This window comes from Protopterus annectens, chromosome 3.part1 (assembly GCF_019279795.1).
Source record: "Protopterus annectens isolate FY-2018-M chromosome 3.part1, PAN1.0, whole genome shotgun sequence".
Lineage (NCBI taxonomy): Eukaryota > Metazoa > Chordata > Ceratodontiformes > Protopteridae > Protopterus > Protopterus annectens.
In genome coordinates this window covers 695,379,238-695,405,875 of record NC_056732.1, presented here as the reverse complement: position 1 = coordinate 695,405,875, position 26,638 = coordinate 695,379,238, and the positions used below count along the sequence as shown (strand labels likewise).

Below are 26,638 nucleotides of genomic sequence, written 5' to 3'. Positions count from 1 at the left end.
AAGGGCAAATTCCCTGATCCCCACTGTACAGCAATCACTCACAGAAAAAAAGATGGATTATTTGATCAGTTGCTCTGGCTTTTTTCCTGTTTGACAACTGGAACATTCAATGAATTGTCAGTAAATCATATGTGCATGTGTGTGTGTGTGTTGAATTGTCAGTAAATCATGTGTGTGGTGTATATATATATATATATATATATATATATATATATATATATATATATATATATATATTTATGTGTGTATTAGATGCAGATTAGAAAAAGTTTCTGTAAGCATCCAAAGTTAGAAACTGTACTGCAAGGTTTAACTGCATATACTTGCGTAAGTAAAGGCATAATGTGCTCTGCAAAATGATTATTTAAAGGATAAAATATGTGATTTAATTGCTAGGTTAATGGAACAGAGAAGGCCAAGTGATATCTGGGAAAAGTATAATTTCCTGACAACAACAATGAAACTTTTTGAAACAGTGCTTTTCACTGCCTGAGTGGAGCAATCCAGCTCGTGTACTTAAATAGGGTGACTGCAGTTTTATTTAACCAACTTGTCATCTGTATTATCAAAAGAAGATATTCCCAGTATATTTTATCCCTTCCGTAGTCCCTAATATATAAATAAATAATTTGAAAAATGTAGCATTACCCATACCTTTTTAGTATGAGTGTATGTGTGGGAGGGGAGGGGGAAGAAAGCTAACCCAATGCAGAACTTGCTATTACAACCATTTGGAAGGTGAACATAACAAATTCAATTAAGTAATTTATATGATTAAAGTGTTAACACAAAGCACATTTCACATCACAACTCTGTACTTGTTTTCTTTCAATCTACTCCAAGTTTAAGAGTTTTAGTATACAAAACAGAGGCCACAATTAATAGCTTTTTGTAATATGATGAATTTCCCTGGTTTCACTACTTGTATTACTTTAAGCAGGCTTTGTTAACAGTAACATTTTGATCTTAAGGAAATTCTTGCTTCTTTTGTGGAAGATTTCTGTTGTATCGGTGAGTTTTTTCTTTTTTTCAAATAAAATTGTTATAAAAACAAATTTGTTTGATATTCTTTCAGTATGACTCACTAAAGACTAATTGTACAATGTTTTTGCTATCTTTATAAATAGGCAGAAAGGTAGAAAATCTTTAAAGGGATGGTGGTGGACTTGGTCTGTGTATTTGTAGTTGTGCATTATATGAGTCATTGTCTTGACCTACAATGCTTTCCTTATAGATCATTTTTATAAATAGGTTCTAGTCTTTGTATTTATAATTAGTTTCCCTTTCTTCTAAATGGCTGTTCCCTTGTAAGCAAGCATATAGTTTAAAATGAATACCTAGTGTTTAGGGTATCCAGGGGAATGCATGTAAGAAAACCTTGTGCTTTTTTATGAGACTGAGTAATGCCATTCATATAGTACTTCTTGGCACCACAAAGAACTAAGGTTTGACTTTTGGAATGGGGGAAGGACCGTAGTAAGTAGTGATGTTTGTGTTCCTGGGACAGATTTTATTATGTTGGCCTTTTTTAAATGGGGATATTCTTGAATTATGCATATGTTAAAGCAAGTCTTCCTGGCTGTATTTAGTTGAGGTTGTGAGCTTAAATTGTAGAAGGCTGTTTTGCAGCCTTATCTCTGGGTAAAACATGCTGTGTATTTCACTCAAAAAAAGTGTGCTGTTTCACTATTAATGTGAGTCGTCTTCTGGGGAGGAAAGCTGATATTAGTTTGAGAGAGAGTGAGCACTGAGCACATTTCCCTTCTCCCAAGAAAAGGAAATTGGGTATTATACTCCTTGTTTTTAAATAACTAAAACTTGATTGTGTAACTGCCACATTCCTAGCTTCAACATAAACAAGTTTGTGAATATAAACATCTTTGTACTGGTTTATGTAGTCTGTGTTTGTACATGCATACTCTACAGTCACTGTTTTGACAGACTACGCTCTTTTAATTGTTTTTGTCCAGTCCACTAACTTAACTAATTAGTGACAAGACTTCAGCACATAGTATGTTCTCCTATAGTTGTGTGTATTTGTTCATTCCTCCCTTCTCAAAGTGCACTACACTGTTTTTGTACAGAATCTTGGGTTTTGATATGTTGGGCTACTACTTACTGGATATCTTGTACCAGCCAGCATTACAGAGTGCAAAATAAACGTTGAAGCATTACTAAAGTAATTGCCCTTAATAAGCTAACGGAATGCCTGGAGGTGGCAAGTCTGTACTAGCCATAGTGTGATCCACCTAACAGAATAATGCAATTGAGAAAGTACTGAAGCAGGCTGCCCTTGGCAAGCTAATGTACAGGTGTGGCAAGTGATTCTATAAAATCTCCTGTATTATTACTGAGCAAGGTTAGATTTGTTTTCTTTTTGGAATGTTTTTTTATCTGAGTTATAGTTTCCAGCTCATGGAAGGCTACAAAACAACCCTACGTTTTTTTTTTTTTTTAACATATGTATTTTAGAAAGAGAGACTTCCAGTGTTGAGGAAGAATGAAGGATAGGGATGCTGATGGGTACTTCGCTTGATTTGAGACTTGATAAAACAGAAGAGGTTTAGTGTGGTATGGTTACTGTTGTGTGAGATAAAAAGCTTTATATTAGTTTTTCATAAGTTGATTCTGTGCAATCTTTCCTTAAGAAATAAGCGCTTTCTTTTCAGGAGAAATTCTCGCATGGCAAGTTAACTGTTTAAAATCAGTTTTCAGTAGAATGGTTGGGGAAGTACACTTTAGTGATGCCTCTTCAGACGGCTCTGAATGCTTTTCTCCTAAACCTTTAGCTGTCTGAATACATTACTGGAAGTATACTCCTATGTCTTGTAAATTGTGTTTATTTGCTTGTTTCTGTTTTAGATCAAAAATAAATTCTCTCCAGCTGAGGCAAGGCACACACTACATTTCTGAGTGGCTTTTAGTATCAGACCAGCTGTGGTTTTCTCGAAGGTAGGCATTTATTTTTATAGCATAATGTAGTCTAGTATAACATTTCTTGGTGGTGCTCTATGTATGCAAAAAATCATAATACTGTTTATTGACTGGAATCTGAATTGTATATTTGAACTGCGCTCTCTTCCATTTCCTTTTGTCATGTACATCATTTATAATTCCAAATTTCTAATAATGTTCGACCTTTTCAAGTTAAAAATATTATCTTGTATTTTTTGTCGTCTTTCAGTTTGCTGTTGTATCTTCAGGATTTACTGCTGTAGTCTAGGCACTTGCAAAGGGGATAGATTTCTTTTGAGAATTCCCAAAAATGAACATTTGTTTAGCTGTCTTTTTTTGGTATCCTTCACTCTGATTTTATATCTTAAAGGTCGGTTTATATAGCTCTGACCTTTTGAAAGGTCTTGATCCGAGACGGTCTCTTTCAGCTCTCTCCCCCCAAATGTTTAAATAGCACTCCAGTGATCTGCATTTATAACCTGTCCTTTTCTTAACTGATTAAGTCCATCACATTAATACCAGGTTTGTTGCCCAAAAGAATGCTTTAGGGTATGACAGTATTCTTGGGGAAAATCTATGCATGACTTAAGACGCCTCTTTCAGTGCTGCACTTATATGGTGGTCTATTTCATTCCTAAACTCACTTCTGAACCCAAATGGTAACAATTTTGTGGAGCCTGTAGTTGATGCAAATTCAGAATAGCATTCTGCTGTGGTGACCGCAAAGGTTGCTATGTGCTAAAAGGAAAAAAGAAAATATCTTGGAAAGGGGGAAGATGGCACTGATAGGGTTGAGAACAGTATCGTAAAGGAGGCTAACTCCCATAGGAAAAGGCTAATGTGGGTTGACTTGGTAATGGAAGTAAACTATTTTGGCCTAAAATGTACTGGGCAAGGCTTTTGCAAATAAGTTTGTTTACCTGGGGAAGGGTAATTTAAATTGTTCTTACAGTGCCAACAATCTATATTTTTGCATTTATTTTGACCACTGTGTTTTGTATTGTGAAGACAGCCTCATTGAAGAGCCAGACAAACATGTAAAATGGTACACTTCTGACAATACTAGTCGGTATCTTTTTTGTGTTTTGTATTTCTTTTTATTTATTTTCTTTTTATTTTGACATTTACCTGCATATGTCTGACTGAGCATCAGTCCATTTTCAGAGGAGGTCTGAGGAGAAAAAAGCTCCATATAGAACCCTTAGCAAGGTTATATAAATACAATACATAAATTAATTCAGCATGCAGTGAATTAAATGATACAAGTAATCAGTGATGGATGTTATAGTCATATGTAGCTCTCCAGGCTAAATTTCAGCAAATCCAATGAATACGAATCCAAGAATAATGTGTTGGCTCATTCAAGTGTTGAATTTTAAGATGTAGGAGATTTTATATAATATATATTTAATAAGGGGGAGTTGAAAATATTTTGAATTTCTAGATGATGACTGAGGGAGGCTTGTGCACAGGGATGAAAACCCATAGACCATGCATTTGTGAAAGAGAACTACTATTGAGCTATTGCCTTTCTGTACAAGTTTGTCCTCTTTAAATTCATATCAAAGTTCTGCTGTGTATATATGCTTCATATTAAGTCTTATCATTAGATTGCTTGTAAATGTTTTAAATGCCAAGCATGCAGCTGGTTAAAAAAAAAAAAAAAAAACTTTGCATCAGTCCATAAAGGGCTCATCAGTGTGTTCTTCCTTATAACATGGCTGTACCTACCAAGAAGGTTACTGCAGCCTGCACAAGGTAGCCTATAGCATTGTAAGGGGGGCCACGGGTTTTGAACGTTCAGCCACTCACTTCTCAGCATTTTTAACATTGCATGGCTGTTTAAAGTAAATAAATTGGCCTTCTAATTTTTAGGCTTGCTCATAATAAGACTGCTATTATTGCCTGCAGGTAGCCACCCTATCCAACATGTTACCTATATTTTAAATGACTGTATGAATAAAAACAGTAATTATATCACTAGCACTTACGAGTTTGTGCTGAAAGTGTTACTCTCAGTAGTATCCATAGTTTTCTATACACACAATTTTAATTTAATCTTGTGATGCAGGTTCTTTTACAACACTTTATTTTTAATGGATTTTCACTGATTAGTGCAATAGTACTTGTTCTGTACTTCAGAAATAACTGCCTGAAGTGGGGTTTGAAATTTCCAGATAAAAACTACTCTCATGACTACATTCAACCATCTCTATCTTTAAAATTGAGATCAAGCAGAAAATTATATGCCCTGGCAATCCTCAGATGCTTGCTGGACTGCTGTCATGCAAAACTTGGCTTGAAACATGCAACAGTTTCTGCTATTAACACCTTAATGTTGGAACATATTTTTTACCATGATTACTAGCTTTAGAACCTCATGCCTAGACCAGGGCCAATGTCTCTTCAAGCAGCTACTTACCTGCTAGCTTAATTCTGATTGATATAGTGCAGTGAAATTTGGTGCCACATGCAATGATGTGGACAAGTGCCCTCTGTGATTTGGGTGATACTGCTTATAGTCCCCCCCCCCCCCCAATATCTGGGATGTAGGCATTTTTTCTTATCTGAAGTTTGGTTATAATTACAATATAGGTTGTAACAATTTAAACCATAAGAGATTAAATTGGGATTAACTAATATGGTTACTGCTGTTCAGACAGTTATTTGGGCACATAATTGTGGCTACAGTCCTAAGGGCACAATCACAATCCTCATGTAGTCTGGCGCTAACAAAGGATGAAAGCAGTGCTTCAGTAATATGCAGTGAAGTATGGCCAATAGTTGGATGTTTAGCATGTCATAGGACAGAGACCAGGTTTATACAAAGCTAAAGATTTTTGAGAGCTGGCAATTATAGGGCAAGTCTGCCATTTATTTACTTACTTATTGTTTGTTCACCGAGTAAGTGGACTGGTTTATTGACCCTTTTCAACCAGAGTCCAATCTGAAAATGCAGAAGATACATCATGGTCTTTCAATCAATAATATATTAAGAGTGCGCAGCAAAATCCAGAACATAATGGTAGATTAAATAACCTACTGGGGCCTTTATAAGCCTAGCCTTGCAACTCAAATGTTTTCCATGAGCAATTGTGCCTTAGAGGTTATTTTAATTATTTTATTAGGACATGATATATTAGGACATGATTTAACAACGGTCTCTGTCTATCAGAGACACAGGTGTCAGACCAGGCATGAATTTCTGGTTTTCCATCCAATAGTCCAGGTTGCACTTGAATAGGGTTAGGGAAGGGTTCGGTCTACATGGATGGGAAGCCTACTCCAGAGGACATGTATCATCTGAGATACATACCTGTACTACGTACGTTGAATGCAAATTTTAAATCCTTAGATTAAGTAGTTTGTCCTGTTCATTTTGCAGATATCCAAGAAGCCCTTCGGAGAGGCCTTGTATGCCAGGCATAAATCACCTCTCAACAGTCTGTAGGAAAGTATAGAAGTAGGGCTTTGAGGTGATCTATGTAGGACACTGTGTTTATGCCTTGTGTGTGTGTGTGTGTGTGTGTGTGTGTGTGTGTGTGTGTGTGTGTGTGTGTGTGTGTATGTATGTATGTGTATATAATTTTTTTTTTGAGGAACCTCAGTTGAAGGTTTCATTTGTTGCTTGTGCCTGGTCAGGTACATACCATAGGGAGTGTTGTACTTAGGTTATGGTTTTGAAGATGGCGTGATTTCCCTGTATCTAGATGCCTTGCTCTTACTTGTAAGTTGAGTGACATAGAATGATTTTTTTTTTTTCTTTCCAGCCTTCAACACTTGATGGTCGAACAGGCTACTATCTATGTGTCCCCAAATCCATGAGTAGTGTTTACTTTTAGGGGTATTTTATCAATAAGGTAGTTCCATGGGTGGCCAGCTTCCCAAAAGGTACTATTCTGTATTTATTGGCATTGTTTTAATATGTGGTTTTGCCACCAGTCATTTCTGTACTGGACCATTGTAAGATGTTAAGCTGTTATTACTTTTTTTTTTTTGGGGGGGGGGGGGGGTTCTATGATTGCTCTTAGCTTTCCATCATCTGCAAACTTGGTAAGTCAGAGGTCCTGGACATTGGTCTTGACTTCTGAAAAATACATGCCAAAGAGGAGCGGACACAACACAGAGCCCTGGGGAACTTCACTGATGATACGCCTCTGTGGAAGTGGTCTCTCCGGTCCTAACTTTCTGTGTGCCAGCTGGCTATTCAGGATAAGATTAAAAGATCCAGTTAGTGCATTGAGGAAAAATGTACAAAATGCAAGCTAAGATGTACATAAAATACAATGCAGCTGTATGTAATATGTAAACTCCTATATGCATGTGAAATAAATGCTTATAAGATGACACATTTAAGAAGCTGAAAAAAGTTTATTAAACATGTTCTATTATTCATGATACAAGATGGTAAGTTACTTAACCACTGTCATGGTAGCAGTTGCAGGTAAGCTCTGTAGAGCAATGCTCTGTAAGTGCACCTTTGAAGCTTTTAATTGTTTCTAAGTTTTTGTTGGGTGATTCTACCATTTGTTTTATTGAATTTGTATTTTATACAGTATACATTCATATCTCTCAAATGTACCTCATTATGAGGAATGTTCCTTATTTTGAGTAAGTTCATCATCCATATTGAAAGGGTCTGTCTTGCATTTACTGTTAAGAATTACCTTTTAAATGTCCATTTTTATCAAAAGATCAACTAACATTCTCCCATCCTGTGAGCTTCCTATTTAAAGTTGTTAACAAGCATTTCACATTTTGCCTACTTGTTCCACATTATGAGAAGTAGTGTTCTTTTTTTGTGGAGACGGAAGATTGAGAGCTATGTACATACATACAAAAAATAAAGTAAATAAATATAAACCTGACACACTTGTGGCAGGGGATATAGACCATGGGATGTATTAAGTTTGTTGGTAGACTCCACAACAATGGCTTGTAGAGGGCACACTGTATGAATAATTAATCTGTATTCTGTTTAAATGAGCCCAGTACTTGGAGGACAGTCACTCTGTTCCAGTCCCATGACTATATTTATCTCACAGCAGCTCTTCAGCATCATTCAGCCAGGCCCACATGCACTCCTGTTTCATTAAAGTGTATCACCCTAGATTGCTGAGTATACAGCAGGATAATTCAGCATTATACATTGAGCACACATCTTGTAACACTGAAGAAAGCCAGCACCGTGTAATGTTCTGCTTCCTGTAAATGTAGTCCACAGCAGTTTGGATTCATAGTAATGTTTTTGAAATAGGCACACTGAAGTTCTTCTTACCTCTTCCATACATATGTATGTATGTGTGTATATATATATATATATATATATATATATATATATATATATATACACACACTCACACACACACCCACAGTGCCCAACATGCATGCCAAATCACACTTTAGATAATGTGCATTGCAGAACAGTTGGTGAAAAATGTGCTCTGAACTGGGGCATAGGGTGTCCCCAGCAGATGGGTGGCACTGCTGAATAAATCTTTAATTTGGGGGAAATAAAAGGTGTAAAACCTTCTGCATGAGAAACTGCAGTATAATGCTGCTGAAGTATAAAATACAGTCTTGGAGATTACCTTTTGATTTCAGGTTAGAGCAGTGCATGGTCACCCGAGTAAAATTTCCCACAAGAGTGTTTGGCTTTGTTTCTCTTGTTTACTTGTACAAAGGGGAAAATGCCTTAAACTGAAGCTGATTCATAACTATCCAGTGCAATTTTGAAAAAGACAAAAAAAGTGTACTCTGTAAATTAAACTTTTTGACCCATGGTGGCCCTAAAAGACTTAACCTGATTTGTATGCAAATTCATTTTGTGACCTCGCTGGGGAAAGAACTTAAAATGTTACATAAAGCACTCCCCTTTAAGAAACTGGAACCAATATTTTGACTCCTTGTTTTAATATGCTGGTGATTTATGAAGCACTGAAAACGCTGACTTCATGAATATTTTGTTTTTCCTGCAGAACTTGAATTTGGCAGATGATGCCAGCAGACTATAATGAGATCCCAGTAAAAGAGCCTTGTCACTAAATGCAGCATGCTAGCATTACCTAAGTAGGCCCGTTCAGAATGCTCCAAACTTTCAAGTATTTCATGACCATTTTGGGGGAACCAAAACTCACCACTGGACTTTGGCCAAATACAAAAATCCTCCTGTACCTTATGTGATATGAGACCTCATGCAGGGTATCATCTGGAGTTGAGGTAACTAGAAGAGCTATATCAGCATTTACTCCACCCATGTACTAGGGCTGAAAATGGCTGTATACCTGTTGAATACAAACTGAAATATATTTCTTTTCAAATTGATTGTCTGCCAACAGCTGGCACTCCTCTAACCTGGCTGACCCACATATTTCATCAAGGTGAATGCCAAACATTTGCAAGACTGTCATTCAGGCAACATGAAGGTTTTCTATTTAATCCTAACTTTTGCTACCTCATAGCAGCTGACTAGTTTGGCTGCAATGCTGGCTTCCAGTATTCGTGTCATGAACATACATGCTGCTCTTTGCCAGGCTCCAGGTACAACCTTCATCTCATGGTGTGCATATGTCATTCCAGCCTTATTGCTACTTGTCAGCTAATACAGGACAGCAGTGAATCTTGCTGCCTCCCTTTTCGAAGGATGGTCAAACTAGCATTAGCCATTTGCTACTACCATCCTCCACAACCTTCATCTCATGGTGTGCATATGTCATTCCGGCCTTATTGCTACTTGTCACCTAATACAGGACAGCAGTGAATCTTGCTGCCTCCCTTTTCGAAGGATGGTCAAACTAGCATTAGCCATTTGCTACTACCATCCTCCAAGGGCTGCTCACCTTCAGGATTGATAGTCAGTCCTGAGTTATCTGAGACACAAGACTTCATCCCTCTGCTCCACAGGGCTGACTAATGGCACAGTTTAGCATTACTGTCCTCTTAATATGGGCTAAACAGATATAGTATCATCTTGGGCCATCTTGACAGCATGATTTGTAAGTTTTTTTTTTGACATGTAAATCCTCATAATGTAACTAATCTTTTAATATACAGGGGAATAAAATCTGAGAGAGGGCTAATTTAATGAAGACTTGGCTTGTATCCAGAAACAATAATTTAATGCAAGGCAAGGCAAGCCATACCCACAAGAGAATATCCAAAGGGTCCCTTATAATATGTACACTTCTATACCCATCTTCCTTCCCAGCATCCCTTTTCAAGTTGGCTGAAAATTGTAGAGCCAATGCAAATCAAATGAGATACGAGCAGCACCCCCACCTTGTCCCCCTCTCATGTTTGAATGAAGATGAAAAAGCATAGGCTCCCTTGAGGAAACAAAGTATACCTTTCTGAGCACCGTAGAGTCAAGGAGCCTGAAGACATCTAAATAAGTAACTCTACTAATTGCTAGACTTCAGAATGACAGCCATAGATGTGCCAGGAAGGTGAGGAGACTGTAGTGGAGTCTAGTATCTCCAGGAAACAATTTAGGCATACCAAGTGAATTGCTCTGTACAAGTCAGGGAATCCATCTGACCTTGGTGCTTTACACCATGTGATGGCATGCATAGAAAGGGAAGGCCCTACAAGTGGCTCTAAAAGTTGTTTTTGGCAGTGCCTGCATATTCACTAAAATATGGAGTAGAGAGACCAAAGATAATTGCTTCAGATGTGTCGTTTGTTTTTAGTGCTTGTATCATAGGTAAATGTAGTAACTGCCCCTCTCTTGCAGCCTACACTGGATATAAAATTTCCAACTGTACCATACACTTGATAAAGATGTCTTATCCAAACTGATCTCTAGAAATGTCCAACATTGCCCTAGTTTTCAAAAACTGGTATTTCGATGACAAAGAAGGGGCACCTACAAGCTATAGGAGGAGTTTCTTCCACAGTAATGTGGGATATTGCCTGAGCTGAATGTTTCAAAATGGCAGCTTGTTTACCTGAAAAATATACTGCTCCCCCAAGGCTGAAATAAAAATGTGTGAAATATCTGAAGGGGTGAATACTTTAAGTGACCTAATGAGTAATAGTTTTCAAAAATCTACCAGTGTTTGGGCTTGGGACTATGAAATGGCATCCTTGCAGAGTTCACACAAAATGTCTCCCTCCCCAGTATCAATTTGCCCTCTAGATATAAAAGGTTACAAAAAAATAAGCCTAACTTTCTTAGAGGTACTAAGAAAGGTACGCTTGTGCTCCTCAAAGATATCCTTACATGGAGATGAAGTGTCATATTTGATCACAAATACCACCTCCTCTGGATACAACTACCTCCATTTCTCCTTGCCCAGAGAACCATCAACCCAAAGTTTAACACTGCCTATACTACTTAATGCTCTGAACCTGAGGATTAGGTCTCCTGAAGAAGCACTGCTTTTAGAAATGTGCATCCAGGTACTAGAACAGCCTACACTTATGGGACAACTTATGGTCTACTCTTAGCCCAGTCCATTATGACTGTATACTCACTGCACTTATTTACATATGTGCTGCTACCACAGCATATCTCTGGACTTAGTATCACATCTCTACTGCTTGCCCCATTTATCTAATTGTGTCAACCAAATACAGTACATAATAGCTTCAGAGGATATAGATACTTAAAACAGTAACTATACACATTTGCAGATAATAATTTGTAGCTTACAGTTTACCAATACCCCCAGTAATGTCTCAGTGATCACCAACAGACCAAGCAATGTCCAACCAGCTCAAAGATAGCCCATGCTCCTTGATGGTAATGGATGAGAAAGTTCCATACATAATTTCATAGGTGAATACTAGACTAACAGCCACATTTAAGCCTAACCATTTTATTCCATAAGATGTTCGAATTAACCTTACCATGATTTTTGATTCCTATACTTCCAATTTGTCAATTTAATGTTTCTGGAGTCATACTATTTAGTATTAAAATTTAGTATTAAAATTTAGTATTTATTAATTTAATATTTGTAATTCTAGTATTTAGTAATACTATTTAGTATTAAAAGAGGACACTGCTTCAGGGCAGGGGATTTAGGTGCTGCATTCCTATCCAATGGTCCAAATTGCATTTGGATATGGACAGGGATGAAATCTGGCCAAAGGTATTAGTGTTATTGCTGCTGATATTGATCCTAGAGCTTGACGGACTAAGTAGACCAAAATCTTGGTACTGCAGATTATTTTTCTGACCTGTGATCTTATAGTTTGAACCCTTGAGGGAGGTAGTGAAGCTATCATTAATTTGATATTGAACAGTACTCCTATGAATTACAAATTCTGAGTTGGTTCCAGTTGAGACTTATAGTTTATGGTTATCCCCAGATGAGAACACATTTGGATAACCTGATCTCTTGCCCTTATTAATTGATGCCTTCTGGATCATCTGTTCACCTTTATGTGATAGTACACATCCTGAAGGTCTAATGAGAACATCCAGTCATCCTTGCCTAGAAAAAAGAGAATGGAATGAACCGTGATCATCCAAAACTAGGTGAGTCAAACTGACTTAAGTTGCTGAGATCCAAAATTGGTTTCCCATCCCTTGATTATTGTGGCACTAAAAAGAACCTTGAAGTTCCAGATTGTATTTGATCAGGTGGAACCTTTTGAATGACTCTCTCTCTCTTCTAGCAGCTTTTGTATTTGAATTGCTGCATGTTCCCTCTGGCTGGGTGGAACACCGGGGATGATTTTTTTGAGATTGGAGGAGGAAGGGAAAAGGATATTGTATAGCCTCTGGAAATAATCCTCTGCATCCAAGTATCTTTTGTTGTGTCTAACCAGGCTCTCTGGTGCAGGTATAATTGTCCACCTTTGTAGGCAGTCCGAGGTAAATTGGGCCTCAATTCAGGAGAATTGGTAAGGTCGGTCAAAGAATCTCTGGAACCTTGGTTTTGCAGGCCACCTCTGCCATGAGGGCTGTATCGACCACTGGAGTTCCTCCTCTGCCCCGGGGGAACTTTCTCAACATGTGTCCTGGAGAGGACCCTGGGATTTCTTGAACCACATCTTCTGACCACCTCTTTGATTCCTAGAAAAGGATCTTTGAGGAGTCGAAAAATGTATGCCCAAGGCATAGGGTGTTTCCATCCTTTACACTCCTGGGTAATGTGTCCTTCTCTTTGGGGCCAAACAAAAAGTGCCATTAAAAGGAGCATTGATGAACAAAGACTTGAAGGGATCCACAATATCTTGTAAGCACAGCCAGGCATGTCTCCTGATGGAAATACCTGAACCCGCTGCCCTTGAAGTTCCTTCGGCTACATGCAAAATGAACCAAAATGACCCTCCTAGAAGAATTCAAAATAGATTGCAGGGTAACCAACTGAGAAGTTATGGATGATTGAACCTCTGCAGAAATGGATCCTGAGAGGGTATTTTGATAGTTCCTTAATCAAATACCTCTGTATTCTTCTAAATGTGCCAAATAATTAATCAACCTTAAACTGAATGTCGCTGAAGCATAGACGCACTTCCCAAACCTGTCCATCACCCTAGACTCCCTGTTAGGGGGATGAACAGTGGAACTCTCCTTGGCATGTTCCGTTTTGGTGGCAAGGTGATGCCATAATCTTTTTTGGTCATCTAGGTATGGGTTAAACTGTGTCTGGTTCCTTCTATGCCCACCAAGAGACTAAATCAATAAACTCATCAGCAAGCAAAGTAACACAGGAGGTAGATCGGCTAGTACCAAAAGCCTCCAGGAATACAGACTCCTTTGATGAAGGGTTGCTGGGTATGCAACCCACCTCTCTCTTTTAGGATCTTGAGGATGTCTGCAAATGAGACATCTTCAGGAGGTGACCATGGAGACCTTCACCTTCATCAAAGTCATTATTGACTCCATACATTTTCTTCCAAGGGACTTCCTCAGTGGGATGCTCTGGCAGGTAGCGGAAGAAATCGAGATACCCTGTTGTGAAGACTGGGGGTCTCAGACTGGCTTTCCTGTGGTAAAGAGTGATGAGGCTCTGAGAGCAAAGACATCAAGGTAGAAGGCTTAAGATCTGAGGGGGTTGGATTCATCCATTAAAACCTCTTCATATCCAAGAAGGTAGACCACTCTGGAGAAAGAGAAGACTTTGAATCCTGAAAAGACAAGCTTTTAGACTGCTGTCCTCTCCTGCTCCAAAAGCAATCTCCCCTAGGTGGAAGCCAGAGCTGAGCTATCTAATGCTGAGGCTCTGAGGTACAGAGATGGCTCTGACAACTTCAGAGCTGATTCCAACACTTTTGGATTTGACAGGGAAGCTTTGGGACTGAGAATTCTCCAGATCTGACTGAACCAGAGCAGAGTACACTTCAGACACGAATATATTGCTCTCTTCTGATCTGAACCAGAAGGCACTGGAACGCTCAAATCCAGGAACTCTGACATAGTTGAAAGAGTCTGAGGAGGAACTTGTAGTGGGTTTGTAGTAGAACAGACCTCCTGACCCAAAGTGGTAGGAGCCAGTAAGACACCAGTCTGGCTGTGTGCTAAAAGGCTCTTCCGCACCACTCTTTTCACATCTTTCTCTGTCAAACGTCTGGCAGAATGAGTTGAAACAATAGATTGTGACTTGATTCTGCGACACTCCTAACACTTGAACCGGAAGGACTGGAAGTCATCAGATCTGATACCTTTTTTGTCAGAGCCGAGTAAGTCGGGTGATTTATCTCCAGATAAAGCCTCTCCAAAGGCAGAAGGTAATAAACCCTTTAGGATAAGCTTGTTTTTTCATTCTACAGGCACCCTAGGGTTAAATTCATGGCATATGGAATGATTGGGTCTATACTGAAACTTGAATGAACACCTAAACACCGACACATATTCCACGAACCGTAAATACACCGAACGCCCTAAACCGTGAAATTCAAAAAACTCAAAAATCATAGCTGTCCCATCCCACTGCCCGCTACGTACTACCTAACTAAATAAACCACATAAATACACTAAACAAAACCCTACTTCTAACCCTAAACTAAACCCTACTTCTAACCCTACACTAAATCTTTTATATACCACCAAGTATGGACTTAACTTAACCCGCACCCTAACCCTAAGGTCCGTAACTATCGCACACTTACCTTAAAAAGCTATATCCAAACAAACTAAATAATCCACACACATACACTTAATAAAACCCTACTTCTAACCCTACACTAAATCTAACATACATTACCATCTATGCACTTACCTTAACCCGCACCCTAACCCTAAGGTCCATAACTATCGCACACTTACCTTATGGAGCTATACCACAGAAGGCCAACCATGACAAATCGACGTTTTGAATTTCGTGCTTCAGGACAATCAATGTTTTTGTGCTTCAATGAAGACGTGTCGGCATTTAGGTGTTCGGGTAAGTCAACGTTCGAGTTTTCAATATAGACCTGAACAATCTTCCTGCAAATATAAAGGTCCAAAGCAGTAAACACACAAGTGTGGGCACTGGACATAGGAAGCTTATGCCCGCTTTTAATGCACTTTTTGAATCCAGAGGTGCCTTTTTCTGACATTGTATCACAACAATAGAAAATCATTTTCAAACAAAAAAAGACTTTTTGGTATAGTAAAAAGCAATAGACTATACTAGGTGTAAGAAAAACAGAAAATTACTAACAATAGTTAGTGCACAAAAGTGCACAATGTACAGAAAAGGAACGTTTTTAACTATCATAACGGTAAAGAAATAATACAAGAAAGGTAAAGGATATTAGAAATATTAGGAAGTGGAGGGTTTTGTAAGGTAACAATAAACTCTTATCTCAGCAGCCTGAGAGGTATGGTAAACCATGTCTTTCATTGAAAGTGGCAAATGAGATCTGGGGTAACTTAAGGCTGGTGCATTATGGGTAAGGGAGAATCTTGACCGTTTTTGGTTGCCACAAGCTTTAGCAATAGCCGAGTCAGATACGACGCATCAGTTGAGGATAGAATGAAAATTGACAACATCGGATATAATAGATTACAGCATTATGGTCCAATGACGGACATGAAACTACTGAACCTTCTTTGATATGTGATAACAGAATGTTTGTGATAACAGAATGTTTGAGAAAAAAATGTATCAATATTTGTTTGTGTTGCATATCTCTATGATTAATGGATAAATTGAAGTGAGTTTGTTTTCCTTATGTATATCTTTTAAATTCATTAGATTTACAAAATTGTTTGGCAGAAAATGAGATTTTCAGCTTTCTGTCTGCAGTGGTATCTGTGTGATAAAATGCAATTAAAATCACCAGCCATTATGACTTCACCTTTCATGTAATAGGCTATAGTGTCTAAGCAACTTTTTGCATATTTAGCTCCAACCCCTGGAATCTAATAAGAATTTACCAATGCATATAGTTTTCTGTTCCACTCAGTTATAACAACCTATGATGATAAAAATGGTATGTTAAGCATTATCTTTTACGTTAGGCATTACTTTTGAGTTCTTCCATAAAATGAGGGTGCCACCTCTTTTAGCTGGAAAGGCAAAACCTGCTACAACCAAATCATTCTTTAATGAAAGTTTATTAAGTGTTTCTCATAGAAATATTATTTGGGCTTTATGCAATTGCAAGTATTTGAGCAGACTTCCCCTCTTTAAGATATGCATTTAAAATTAGACATTTATATAAGAGTGAGAAAAAACACATGTATAATTAAAATCACGTTTATATTCCGAACTTGTGTACTTTTACATATAACAATATGAAATCTTCAACTATAGACAAACTTTTTTGAAATAAATTAAAAATTACATAATGAAATAATCCTTAAATACACTCACATTTAGAAGGTGAAATATGGTGAGCTAAGTTTATCATCTTGATTCATATACCCGTGGTTTCAGCAGAATGAAATAAACTGGTGTGAGATTTTATACAAAGCTAAATTCCACTCCATTTTTTTTAATTTCTCCAAGTCTTTTGGGTTTCTAATACCATGACAGGAATGGACCCCATTCCTAAGTCAGAGTATGATTAAAGTTCATGAAATTAGTATTGTTTCAATCTTTGATGTCACTCCTCCTGCAATTCGTATGGGGTTACATGTATTGGTAATATATATAAATATGATTGTCGATTCCTTTTATAAGAGCCTTTGCTCCTACTACTGGAACTGTCTAGGTATCTTTCTTCCACATTGCTCTTGCTTCTGCCTACAAATCCTGATATTTTATGACTTTCTCTCTCTCTATATGCAAGATACTGTAGTCGCTGGGTGTGGCGATTTTAATGATCTCTGCTACTGTTGTCTTTTCATTGACCACCATGTCTGGTTTTCTAGCATCTATCTTTTGAATTATTGGTAATAGGTGATCTGCATGATGTAGACTTCATTTTCTGTGATGCATTGTGGCTCATGTTTCCAATGATTTTTAGCCACTTCAATACCATAATGTTTGCACAATCCCCAGTGCAACAGTGTTGCCACGTTATTATGCCTTTCAGTATACAGTCCTTCAGCCATTAGTATGTCATAACCAGCAATGAGGTGTGCAACTGTTTCCAGTTCTGTTTTACAAAACCTACATTTGTCTGTTTCTCCCACTTGTTCAATGGACTTTGTAAACCAATGTGTACTAACTTGGTCCGCTAATATCTTGGTTTGAATTTGCTTCTCCTTAACTATTTCTGCTTTTGATTCTGATCAACATGAGGTTCTTCCAGAACTTTTATATATTTGCAACTATATTTATGTATTTTCTGCACTTCTTGCCTTCTCATCTGGTCCATCACCATATATATATATATATATATATTTTTTTTTGGCATATTCAGTTGCTGTCTGATTTTTTGCCTACTTCTGGTTTGATTTCCATTCCTGCTTGATGCCGATATTCTTCTGCTAGATTAAGCAGAGAAGTCATCTTATCTCATGTTTCAAAACTTTCACTATGGTTGGGTCTCGGGAGGTCAGCAGATGTGTGGAGTCCCATGATTGCAGATCTATACATGTAATCAATTTTAAGGAGGCCCATCCCCTCCTTCAGAACAGGGAATATTTAATCTTGGTATGCAATGATCTTTATAAATCATTTGGTGAGCATGAAGCTTCCTCCTTGTTTTCATGTCTAGTCTATCCAACACATTTTAGGGCTAGTCAATCACTCCAAAACTGTAAGTTAGGACAGGAATGGCAAATTGGTTTATAGCTTGAATTTTATTCCTAGATGTCAATGCTGTTTTCATGATTAAGCCTTTTTAAAGTATTCCTTACTACATTTTATTCGCATTTCTTCATGTTTTGTGTTTTGATTCTTCATCAGTTCCAAAATATTTATACAACTGCCTCTTGCTCAAGTTATTTTATATCACATTCTTGTCCCAGGCTGATGATTTCTTGGTGCTGCAGTTTTCCTGCTTTAAAGGTTGCCTTGCACATTTATCAAGACCAAATGACATTCTTATATCATCTGAAAAAGTTTTGACAATTTGCAGTTGTGCTTTCAGTTCCTCATCTGATGAGTTATACAGTTTGAAATCCTCGACAAAGAGAAGATAAGTCTTTACACTTTGTTTTCTAGGAGCCAAATTATAGCCATGGCCTAAGCTGTTAAGTACACAACTTAATGGGTTAAGTCAAGACAGAGTAACCGTGGTGACAGTCTCCCTGGAATATCCCCCTTTGAATGTTTATCCTTGGGTAATAATTTGTCCTTTTACCATGGCTTAATTGCAAAGTGGTCTGCCACTGTTTCATGGTCAGTGTGATGTAGTCAATCAGTGATGGGTGTATCTTGTATGTTTTTTAAGCACTCCTTTATCCATGAATGTGGAATACTATCAAATGCTTTTTTGTAGTCAATCTGTGCCATACTTAGATTCTTCCCCTTTTTTACAGTTCTCCACTATGTCTTTATTTAACAACAAATGATCCTTTGTTCCATATGACTTTCTTTTATTGCCCTTTTGTTCTTTTCCCATAATTGAGTTTTCTTCTAAATGACTATAAACTCTGTCTGCATCAATTCCAGTGTATAGTTTATACATTGTCAGAAGGTAAGTTATTGGCCTATAATTTTTAGGGTAGCTTGCAGGTTCACTCTCTTCGTGGTGAGCAGATAGTTTTTACTCCTGGCTAAATCTTTATGCAAAGATGTTAATACTTTTAACCAGAAGTCAGTTACTGCATCTGGGCCTGGAGTTTTCCAATTGGAGGCTTTTCTTAACTTTGTTTCAATCTCTCTGGCAGTTACTTCATCCCATTTCATATCCTGTACCTTTAAACTTCTTATTTCTTTTACTACTTCTATCCATTTAGCATCTTTATGTTCCACATGATCTTCATAAATACTTCTCTAAAATGTTTTTTTGGTGGTCTATTCGATTCCTTTTACCTTGTTTTCCAATTATCTCTCAAACTTTTTTGGGGTCATCAATAAATTGCTTATTTTGTACTTTTCCGCATATTTTGTACTTTTTCTTTATATTTATCTGTGAGTTTTTCCACGTGTGCTGAGATTTTATTTGCAATAGTGCATAATAGATTCTGATCTGTTCTAATACGGCGCATTGCTTTTATCACAGCTGTCTTTCTGCATATTTTTGTTGATATGTTCCCTTTTCTGTACTTTTCTAACAGTGACACTTCTTGTCTTATTGCTTTATAGTTTTCTCTCTTCAATACTTCCATGATGGTATTCGATTTCTCCCCTTCCTTTCCCTCACTGCTCTGTGTTCTTGTGGTAGAACTTTATTAGATAGTAAATTTAGCTGCACAATAATGTATCCTGTTTACGTCTGTTATATCACATGGATCTCTATGAACAGTTCTGTTTTGTCAGACTACTGACTTTTGGGGGGTGTATTGACATTCTGCAGTTTATTTCTTTTATTGATCTTAATATGTCTATCTCTATTTAAATCAAGCAACTCTTCCCTTAGCTCATTTTCTTCTAAACTGGAGGCACATTTTTTTGTTTTCCATTTCCTGTGGACATTCTATAGAATGTTCTATTGCATCTTCCTGTGCCACATTCTCTTCAGTTTCATCCTGTACCATCCATTGCTCTATCATATGGGGACTCACTGACCTATCACTCCTTAACATTGACTGTGTTTGAGTTTCCACAGTTTCCTGTTGCTTACCTTGCTGTCCAGCTTCAAGTGAACATTTATATTGGTTTTCTGTGGAAAGTGCCAAAATATCTTCATATGGTAACTGACCAATTGCTTCCCATTCCACTGGTTTCCCATTAATTTGGATGTCCATTGCTCTATCCTGTTGTGGTGTTTTCTGAATTAGATTTTCTATACTGAAATCATTCACTTTGCAGGTACTCCATAACCTTAATTTCTATTTTTTAACTTCTCCATTACTAATCGCCTTTTCTACTTTTCCTCTTTGTCTTCTTATTTTTTTTGTATTGTAAAGTTTTCCATGTTTGTATTCCTTTGCCTGTATTTCTCTTCAGATATCTTTGGTGCTGCTCTTTTTGTATTGATTCCTTTTGTTTTCTCCTGTGTATAGATATTACACTATATTAAATCGTTTTTTTTTCTTTCCATGTCCATATTTCTTCTTCAGATGTTTCCTGTTTCTCCTTACTTTGGGGACTCATTCCATCATGCTGTGATCTAACCTGTGGTTGATCTTCTATATCAAATCCTTCACTTGGCAGGCACTCCACAACTTCAACTTCTATTATTTTTTATTTTTTTTTTTTTTTAACTTTTCTACATTCCTTCTTTGTGATTCTTTTTTATTGTGAAATTTTCCATATCCGGATGCCTTTGCCTGTATTTTTCTTTGACTATCTTTAGTGTTTCCTTCTTTTATAATAATTTGGCTTTCACCTTTACATAAATATCGCACCATATCAAATCTCTTTCTTCCCCATGTCCATATTTCTTTTTTATACTTTTCAAAAATCTCTAGATTTTGCTGTTTAAATTTTTGCACTTCCTCAGATGCTTCTTTTCCAAACAGATCAAAGTTTCTTGGTCTATATACTGTGTTTCACAAATTTGTATTAATGAACACAATTTTTTATTTGAGGCTTCTCACAGTTTTTCTTGTGGAAGTATTTTTCTTTCCTCTAATTTCTTTCTTAATCTTTTTGTATATCTTCTATCTGGAAATTCTGGGCTTTTTGCACAATAGTAACAATACATAATTTCTTTCTTATCCTCAATAGACTATCATCTTTATTGCTCTTCTTTGACCTGATTTTTGTGGACTGCTACTTCCTTCTACACCGGGGGGGGCATCCTCGGCCTGGCCCTGGCCCCATTGTAGGAATGTTTCCATATTTTGAGGATCCTACACTAGCATTTTTTTTCCAGACCTGGCAGCAGTGCGCCTACCAGGATTGGGCGCTTTATCCTGGATCTTGTGCACCCAGCTATATCTCCTTTTTTTTACTTTTTGAACAATTTCTGTCCATGATTTATGCTATATAAATACAGTCTATATATCGCTGTTGTCTTGGTGAGAATTTGTGAAAAACAGGGTCTACCTTATGAAGGTACTCACCAATACTTGATGAATTCAATTTCAGCAATGCTACTCTCCTTTGCTTGCTGTAATTGTGTAACTTTATTTCTCTGGATTAAGGAGAGTAATGGCACCATTGCATAAAAACCGTTTGGAAATCCTACACCGTATAGGGGTAATAGAATATGTGGCTCAGGGGATCGGAGGGCTCGTATATACTGTCTTATTAACAGACAGTTTGTCCAGTTTCCTAGTACAGTTTGTATGTTGCAGTCAAATGAATTTTATCTGGCAGTTTGATCCAATTTTTGATCTGCTGAGGCAAGCTTTCTGCTAACCATCTGCACCACAAATCTCGCTGTCTAAGCTTCTTACTCTCCCTCACCCCCACTCCCAATTCCCCACAACACAGAGACCCTCCCACATCTGTATTCTTTCTCAGGCTCATTTGCCAGTAAATAGTGGTTAGTGGATCTGCCCTTAAGTGACACATTTTAAAAAACCAGTAGACATTTTTCCATAGTTAATGGATTCATTCTTGACTTGTTATATAACACTTATGTTGTTTTTAAAGGAAACAAAAGTCTTAAAGCTAATCCTTTAGTCTAAACATGCAGTTGTTTATGGTTGAATGACTTTGTTTCATGCTTTGCTGCAGTGTGTACTTTTTGAATATTGTGCTTGTGAACCGAATGAGAATCTAAACATTCTTAATTTTCTCCCCCAGTTTAAGATGTCTGGACGTAGCAATGTGCAAAAAGTCAGAGCTGCTCCAAAATCCAAATCTGTCAAAGCAGGGCTGACTTTTCCAGTGGGCCGTGTTCACAGATTGTTGAAACATGGGAAGTATGCTAGGAAGATCGGCTGCGGTGCATCTGTATATTTGGCAGCAGTACTGGAATACATGACTGCAGAAGTGATGGAGCTGGCAGGGAGTGTTGCTCATAACTGCAAGCGAAACAGGATTACACCAAGGCATATCCAGTTGGCAGTGAGAAATGATGATGAATTCCATAAACTTCTTGAAGATGTAACAATTGCTGAAGGGGGAGTTCTACCCAACATCCATGCTCAGCTTCTGGGCAAAAGAACAAATGCCAGCAAAGGTGAACTTTCTCAGTCTCAAGAAATGTAAACTGGGAACTTATGTTATTTGGCTTTGAATGCACTTTACCTTTTTGTTAAGATATTTGAAACTTTGTTTGCATATGTAGAATGAGTGCCGAGGTATGAAATGGTAGGTTTCATGCAAGCACAAAACTGTGGAATGAGACAGCTGATACCAATATGTTGTAAATATAGCATGTTTTGAGTGATGTAATGAAGAGGACACTTCTAACATGCATCAATACAAGAATAAACGAGGAAGAAAAATCTGTTTCAGCATAATCATTCTTTATCAATCAACTTTTCAATGTAGCATGCAATCATTGTTGGCACTAGCTGTCATTTGGCTTTGCTACCATTACTCAGAGATGGTACCATTTTCAATCCTAAACCAGAATAAAATGCCAATGTGTCTGGCTAGATTTTTGGCAAATCTTATAAACTGCCAAACGTTATTGCACTGTAAGAAAGTTAAAAGCCAACAGCAAAACTACTGTCCAGGAGAAGGAGTGCTTCCATGCTTGTCTCTGTTTTAAAAATAAATAAATTTTAAAAATAAAAAAACAGCACGTCAGCTTTCTGAGTGCTTCAGCTAACAGTAGCCGTTGCACTAACAGAGCTGTAATAATGACAGCTAAATGACTGCATAAACATAACATTGTAGAATAATCCCAATTTAACAGCTTTGGTGTTAATAGAAAGTGTCTAATTGTAGACAGAAATACATGGAACAGATTTGAATGAAATATGGTTCACAAATTGGTGTTAACTGCTGTTGCATATAAGTGAAAATCACTATGCATATTTCGTGCTTCAGATTTCACTTCCTTACTTTTCTGGGTGAGGGTCACAGAGGCACCACATCTGCAATGCAAACTTTTCCTGTCAAGCCTTAATTTCAGCTTAACTTGCAGGTATCTGAGTTTTCAGTGTCTGGCAAGAAATTTCTCCAGTGTGCTCTGATCTACCCTGGGAGTTTCTCTTGACATGGCTCACTGATATTAACCCCTAGTGGGACCCACACAGTGGGCATCAACATACCTCAGCACACCAGAGTTGACTCTATTGGTATGAAGAAGCAATGTCTATTGCTGTATACTCTGATAAGACTTCCTTACTCTAGCCTGAACAGAAGCACTTGAACATGCCTTTTGGTTACAGCCTATAATCAAAGATGAGGATCTGGCCTAGGTAGGTCAGTAAAAGAGAGATTTGAACTTGCTCCTCATTCACCATCACAAGTTAATTCAATACTCCAAAAAAAACTACTTGCCACTACCCTAATGTATTTTTCATCTCTTGTCTTCATCTAATCAAGTCCAAAGATATTTAAATTACTTTAAAGGTAGCTCTTACCTCCTCCTAAGAAAACATGTTTTTTTCCCAATGATATCCTACACGTCTCTGCACATCATTAGTGTACAGCTCACAGTCAGATACTGCCAAATTTGTGTACATGGTTTCCTATGTATGTGCCCAAAGTTAACATCTTCCAACCTCATCTACATTTTTTTGTTCCCTGCATCACATGGATAACATCAAAAGACACCAATCTTCAAAGCACTCTACTTAACAAAAAAGTATGTGCATGGTACCATTCTTAGTATTTATCAATAACACTGATATTTCCTATAAAACTCCTTATAGCACAAGTTCCATTATGGGGTCATGAGCCTCCACCCAAAAACTTGAGAACTGATCAACTTTCATGACATCCTAGCACAATTCTGCAAAGCTAACGTCCACTTTCTTCCTGAAATTAAAGTATATATTTTTTAATACTTTAAGCTTTTCTAGGGAAACTTAAGGTTAATACTCCGATAGGTGAGCAGAAAATGTGGCTCCCTTTCTTCACCAGCAATCAGTATTGCCAGCCAGTCTCACCCTCCCATACAGCAATAGAGGATATCTACTCCATTCACTAATGCTTTAAACATGTTTGGCCTGGTGTCATCTACACCTGCAGTCTTACCATTATAATGAGCTCACCTAATTTAATCCAGCCCACCACAGATTTCGGGTACTTCACCTGAGAGGGGAGTATGTCTTGACAAATTAAAGTCTACCTTTTGATCACTTTCCCACTAGTGGCTATAATGATCAAGCTATATCATTCTTAGCTTGTCAGCACTCCTAAACTAAATCGGGGAAAGCCTTCCAGTAATATTGCTTTAAGGCTACCTTTAAATCTTACGTCTATAAATTCTTGCAATAAAACCTTCAAACTCTTATATACTCCCAAGTTAATTCCAGTTATATAATAATTTGTTTTCTAGTCCTGTAGTTGGTAATCCTACATTGTCGTCTAGTCCTGTAGTTGGTAATCCTACATTGTCTTCTAGTCCTGTAGTTGGTAATCCTACATTGTCTTCTAGTCCTGTAGTTGGTAATCCTGCATTGTCATCTAATCCTGTAGTTGGTAATCCTGCATTGTCATCTAGTCCTGTAGTTGGTAATCCTGCATTGTCGTCTAGTCTTGTAGTTGGTAATCCTACATTGTCGTCTAGTCTTGTAGTTGGTAATCCTACATTGTCGTCTAGTCTTGTAGTTGGTAATCCTACATTGTCGTCTAGTCCTGTAGTTTGTAATCCTACATTGTCGTCTAGCTCGTACTAGGAGGTTCATCTGTAAATTGAGGAAAAACTCTCATTGCAATCTGTATAGTTTTGATACTGAAGTTTTATTTTAAAAAAAAAATCAGTTTACATGCTTGGGTAATTTAACAATTATTGTCGCCTTGTAATATTGCCAATTATTACAAAAATGTTTGCTTGCTTCTAGTTTAGCTTGTGTATGGGAGGAGGGAGTCATAAATTTACTTCCAAATCTTTTGTACAACCTTAACTGATGCGTTGCATGGTGCAAACATCTTGGGAATCCTGTTGGGGATGTGCACCACTAAAGAAGCTGCTAATCCTTTTTAATTCCTTCCCTAAGGTATACATCTTTATCCAAATGCCATTAAGATTAGCCATGTATTGGAAGACTGTACATTTTCTTGCCTGGCACAAAGTTGATTCTGTATAGGTTTAACTTGAGAGTTAAATTATCTTGTTGTACTAAATGGTGTTCATGCTACTGGCTTTCTAATCTTGTACTCTAAAGTCTATTTCTAAGATTTCTAACAAAGTTTTCTTCTGACTATGTACAAGTTGGTACCCCACCCCATGTCCTCTGCATACTGAGATATGTGTAACATGTTTTGTTGAATGTATCAATGCATGAATACGTAGCATAGGATTCAGAAAGGTTGACTGAGATGTAGAAGCCTTAATTTAAAATGTTTCCACATTGTGGTAGAGTCACCTGCTATGGTTTTCCCATGGTGGGAGTCCTAGCATAAAGGCAGTCTCACTGGGGAACTTGTGTGCTAACGTGGTAGTTTTGGGGAGTGGCTAATTATAGCACAAAGGTAGCCTCACTGGGTAATTCGTATGCCAACATGGTAGTTTTGGGGAATGACTAATGCTAATTAGCCATGTGTCTCTCCCACAAATTGCAGTAGGCTCCCAATTAAGTCATTCAAGTGAATCATAAATTTGCTCTGCTAGTTATTTTCTCTAGGAGAAAAAAGTGAATGCAGTCTTTTAATGATATTCATTTATTCACCCCTATGGGAGTAGCCATTGCACAGACAAGAATAATAGTCTGTATGCATGTGGGAAGGATTGTCTAAGGGCATAAATGCAGCTGAATGGATATGTACCATGTGTGTCTGGGTGGTCACATTGTGAGAGAGACGCAGTGTGCAAGTGAGTTAGAAAATATCTGCAGGTGTCAAAGTAAACTTTGTCATTTAGAAATCACAGTAAAGTAAACTTTTATTACATTACGGACATGCAGGTAGACAGACTAATATTGCACATAATTAGAAACGTATTTTAACAATTTTCAAAGTGAACACTTACTTGCACAGGTACTTGGTTAAGACGCTGAATTGATCCTTGCACAGAAAAGACATTTGAGTATTGCACTGTGAACATTAGAATATTGCACTATGGACCAAGAGTATTGCACTACGGTTAATTTACAAATTTGCAACATGTGTTACACTGAAAGAAGAGATATTTTGCTGCATTGTTACTGCCCTAGATGGCCCATAAGTTACAGTCCTGGTGGATATTGCACAAAGTATTAGATGAGACTGGTAACCAGGTTATTGCACAA

General features: G+C 37.5%; 1 protein-coding gene across 1 annotated transcript; it reads left to right on the top strand.

Annotated features, from left to right (window-relative positions):
• Positions 1-6,751: 6,751 nt before the first annotated feature.
• LOC122798255 (late histone H2A.2.2-like) lies at positions 6,752-22,742 on the top strand. Its single transcript, XM_044067054.1, has 2 exons — positions 6,752-6,846; positions 22,092-22,742. The coding sequence occupies exon 2, from the start codon at positions 22,098-22,100 to the stop codon at positions 22,497-22,499; it is 402 nt and encodes a 133-aa protein (XP_043922989.1). The 5' UTR covers positions 6,752-6,846; positions 22,092-22,097; the 3' UTR covers positions 22,500-22,742.
• The last annotated feature ends 3,896 nt before the right edge of the window (positions 22,743-26,638 follow it).

Excerpts from the sequence above, each read along its gene's own strand:
- LOC122798255 (XM_044067054.1), top strand. The coding sequence starts at position 22,098 with ATGTCTGGACGTAGCAATGTGCAAAAAGTCAGAGCTGCTCCAAAATCC.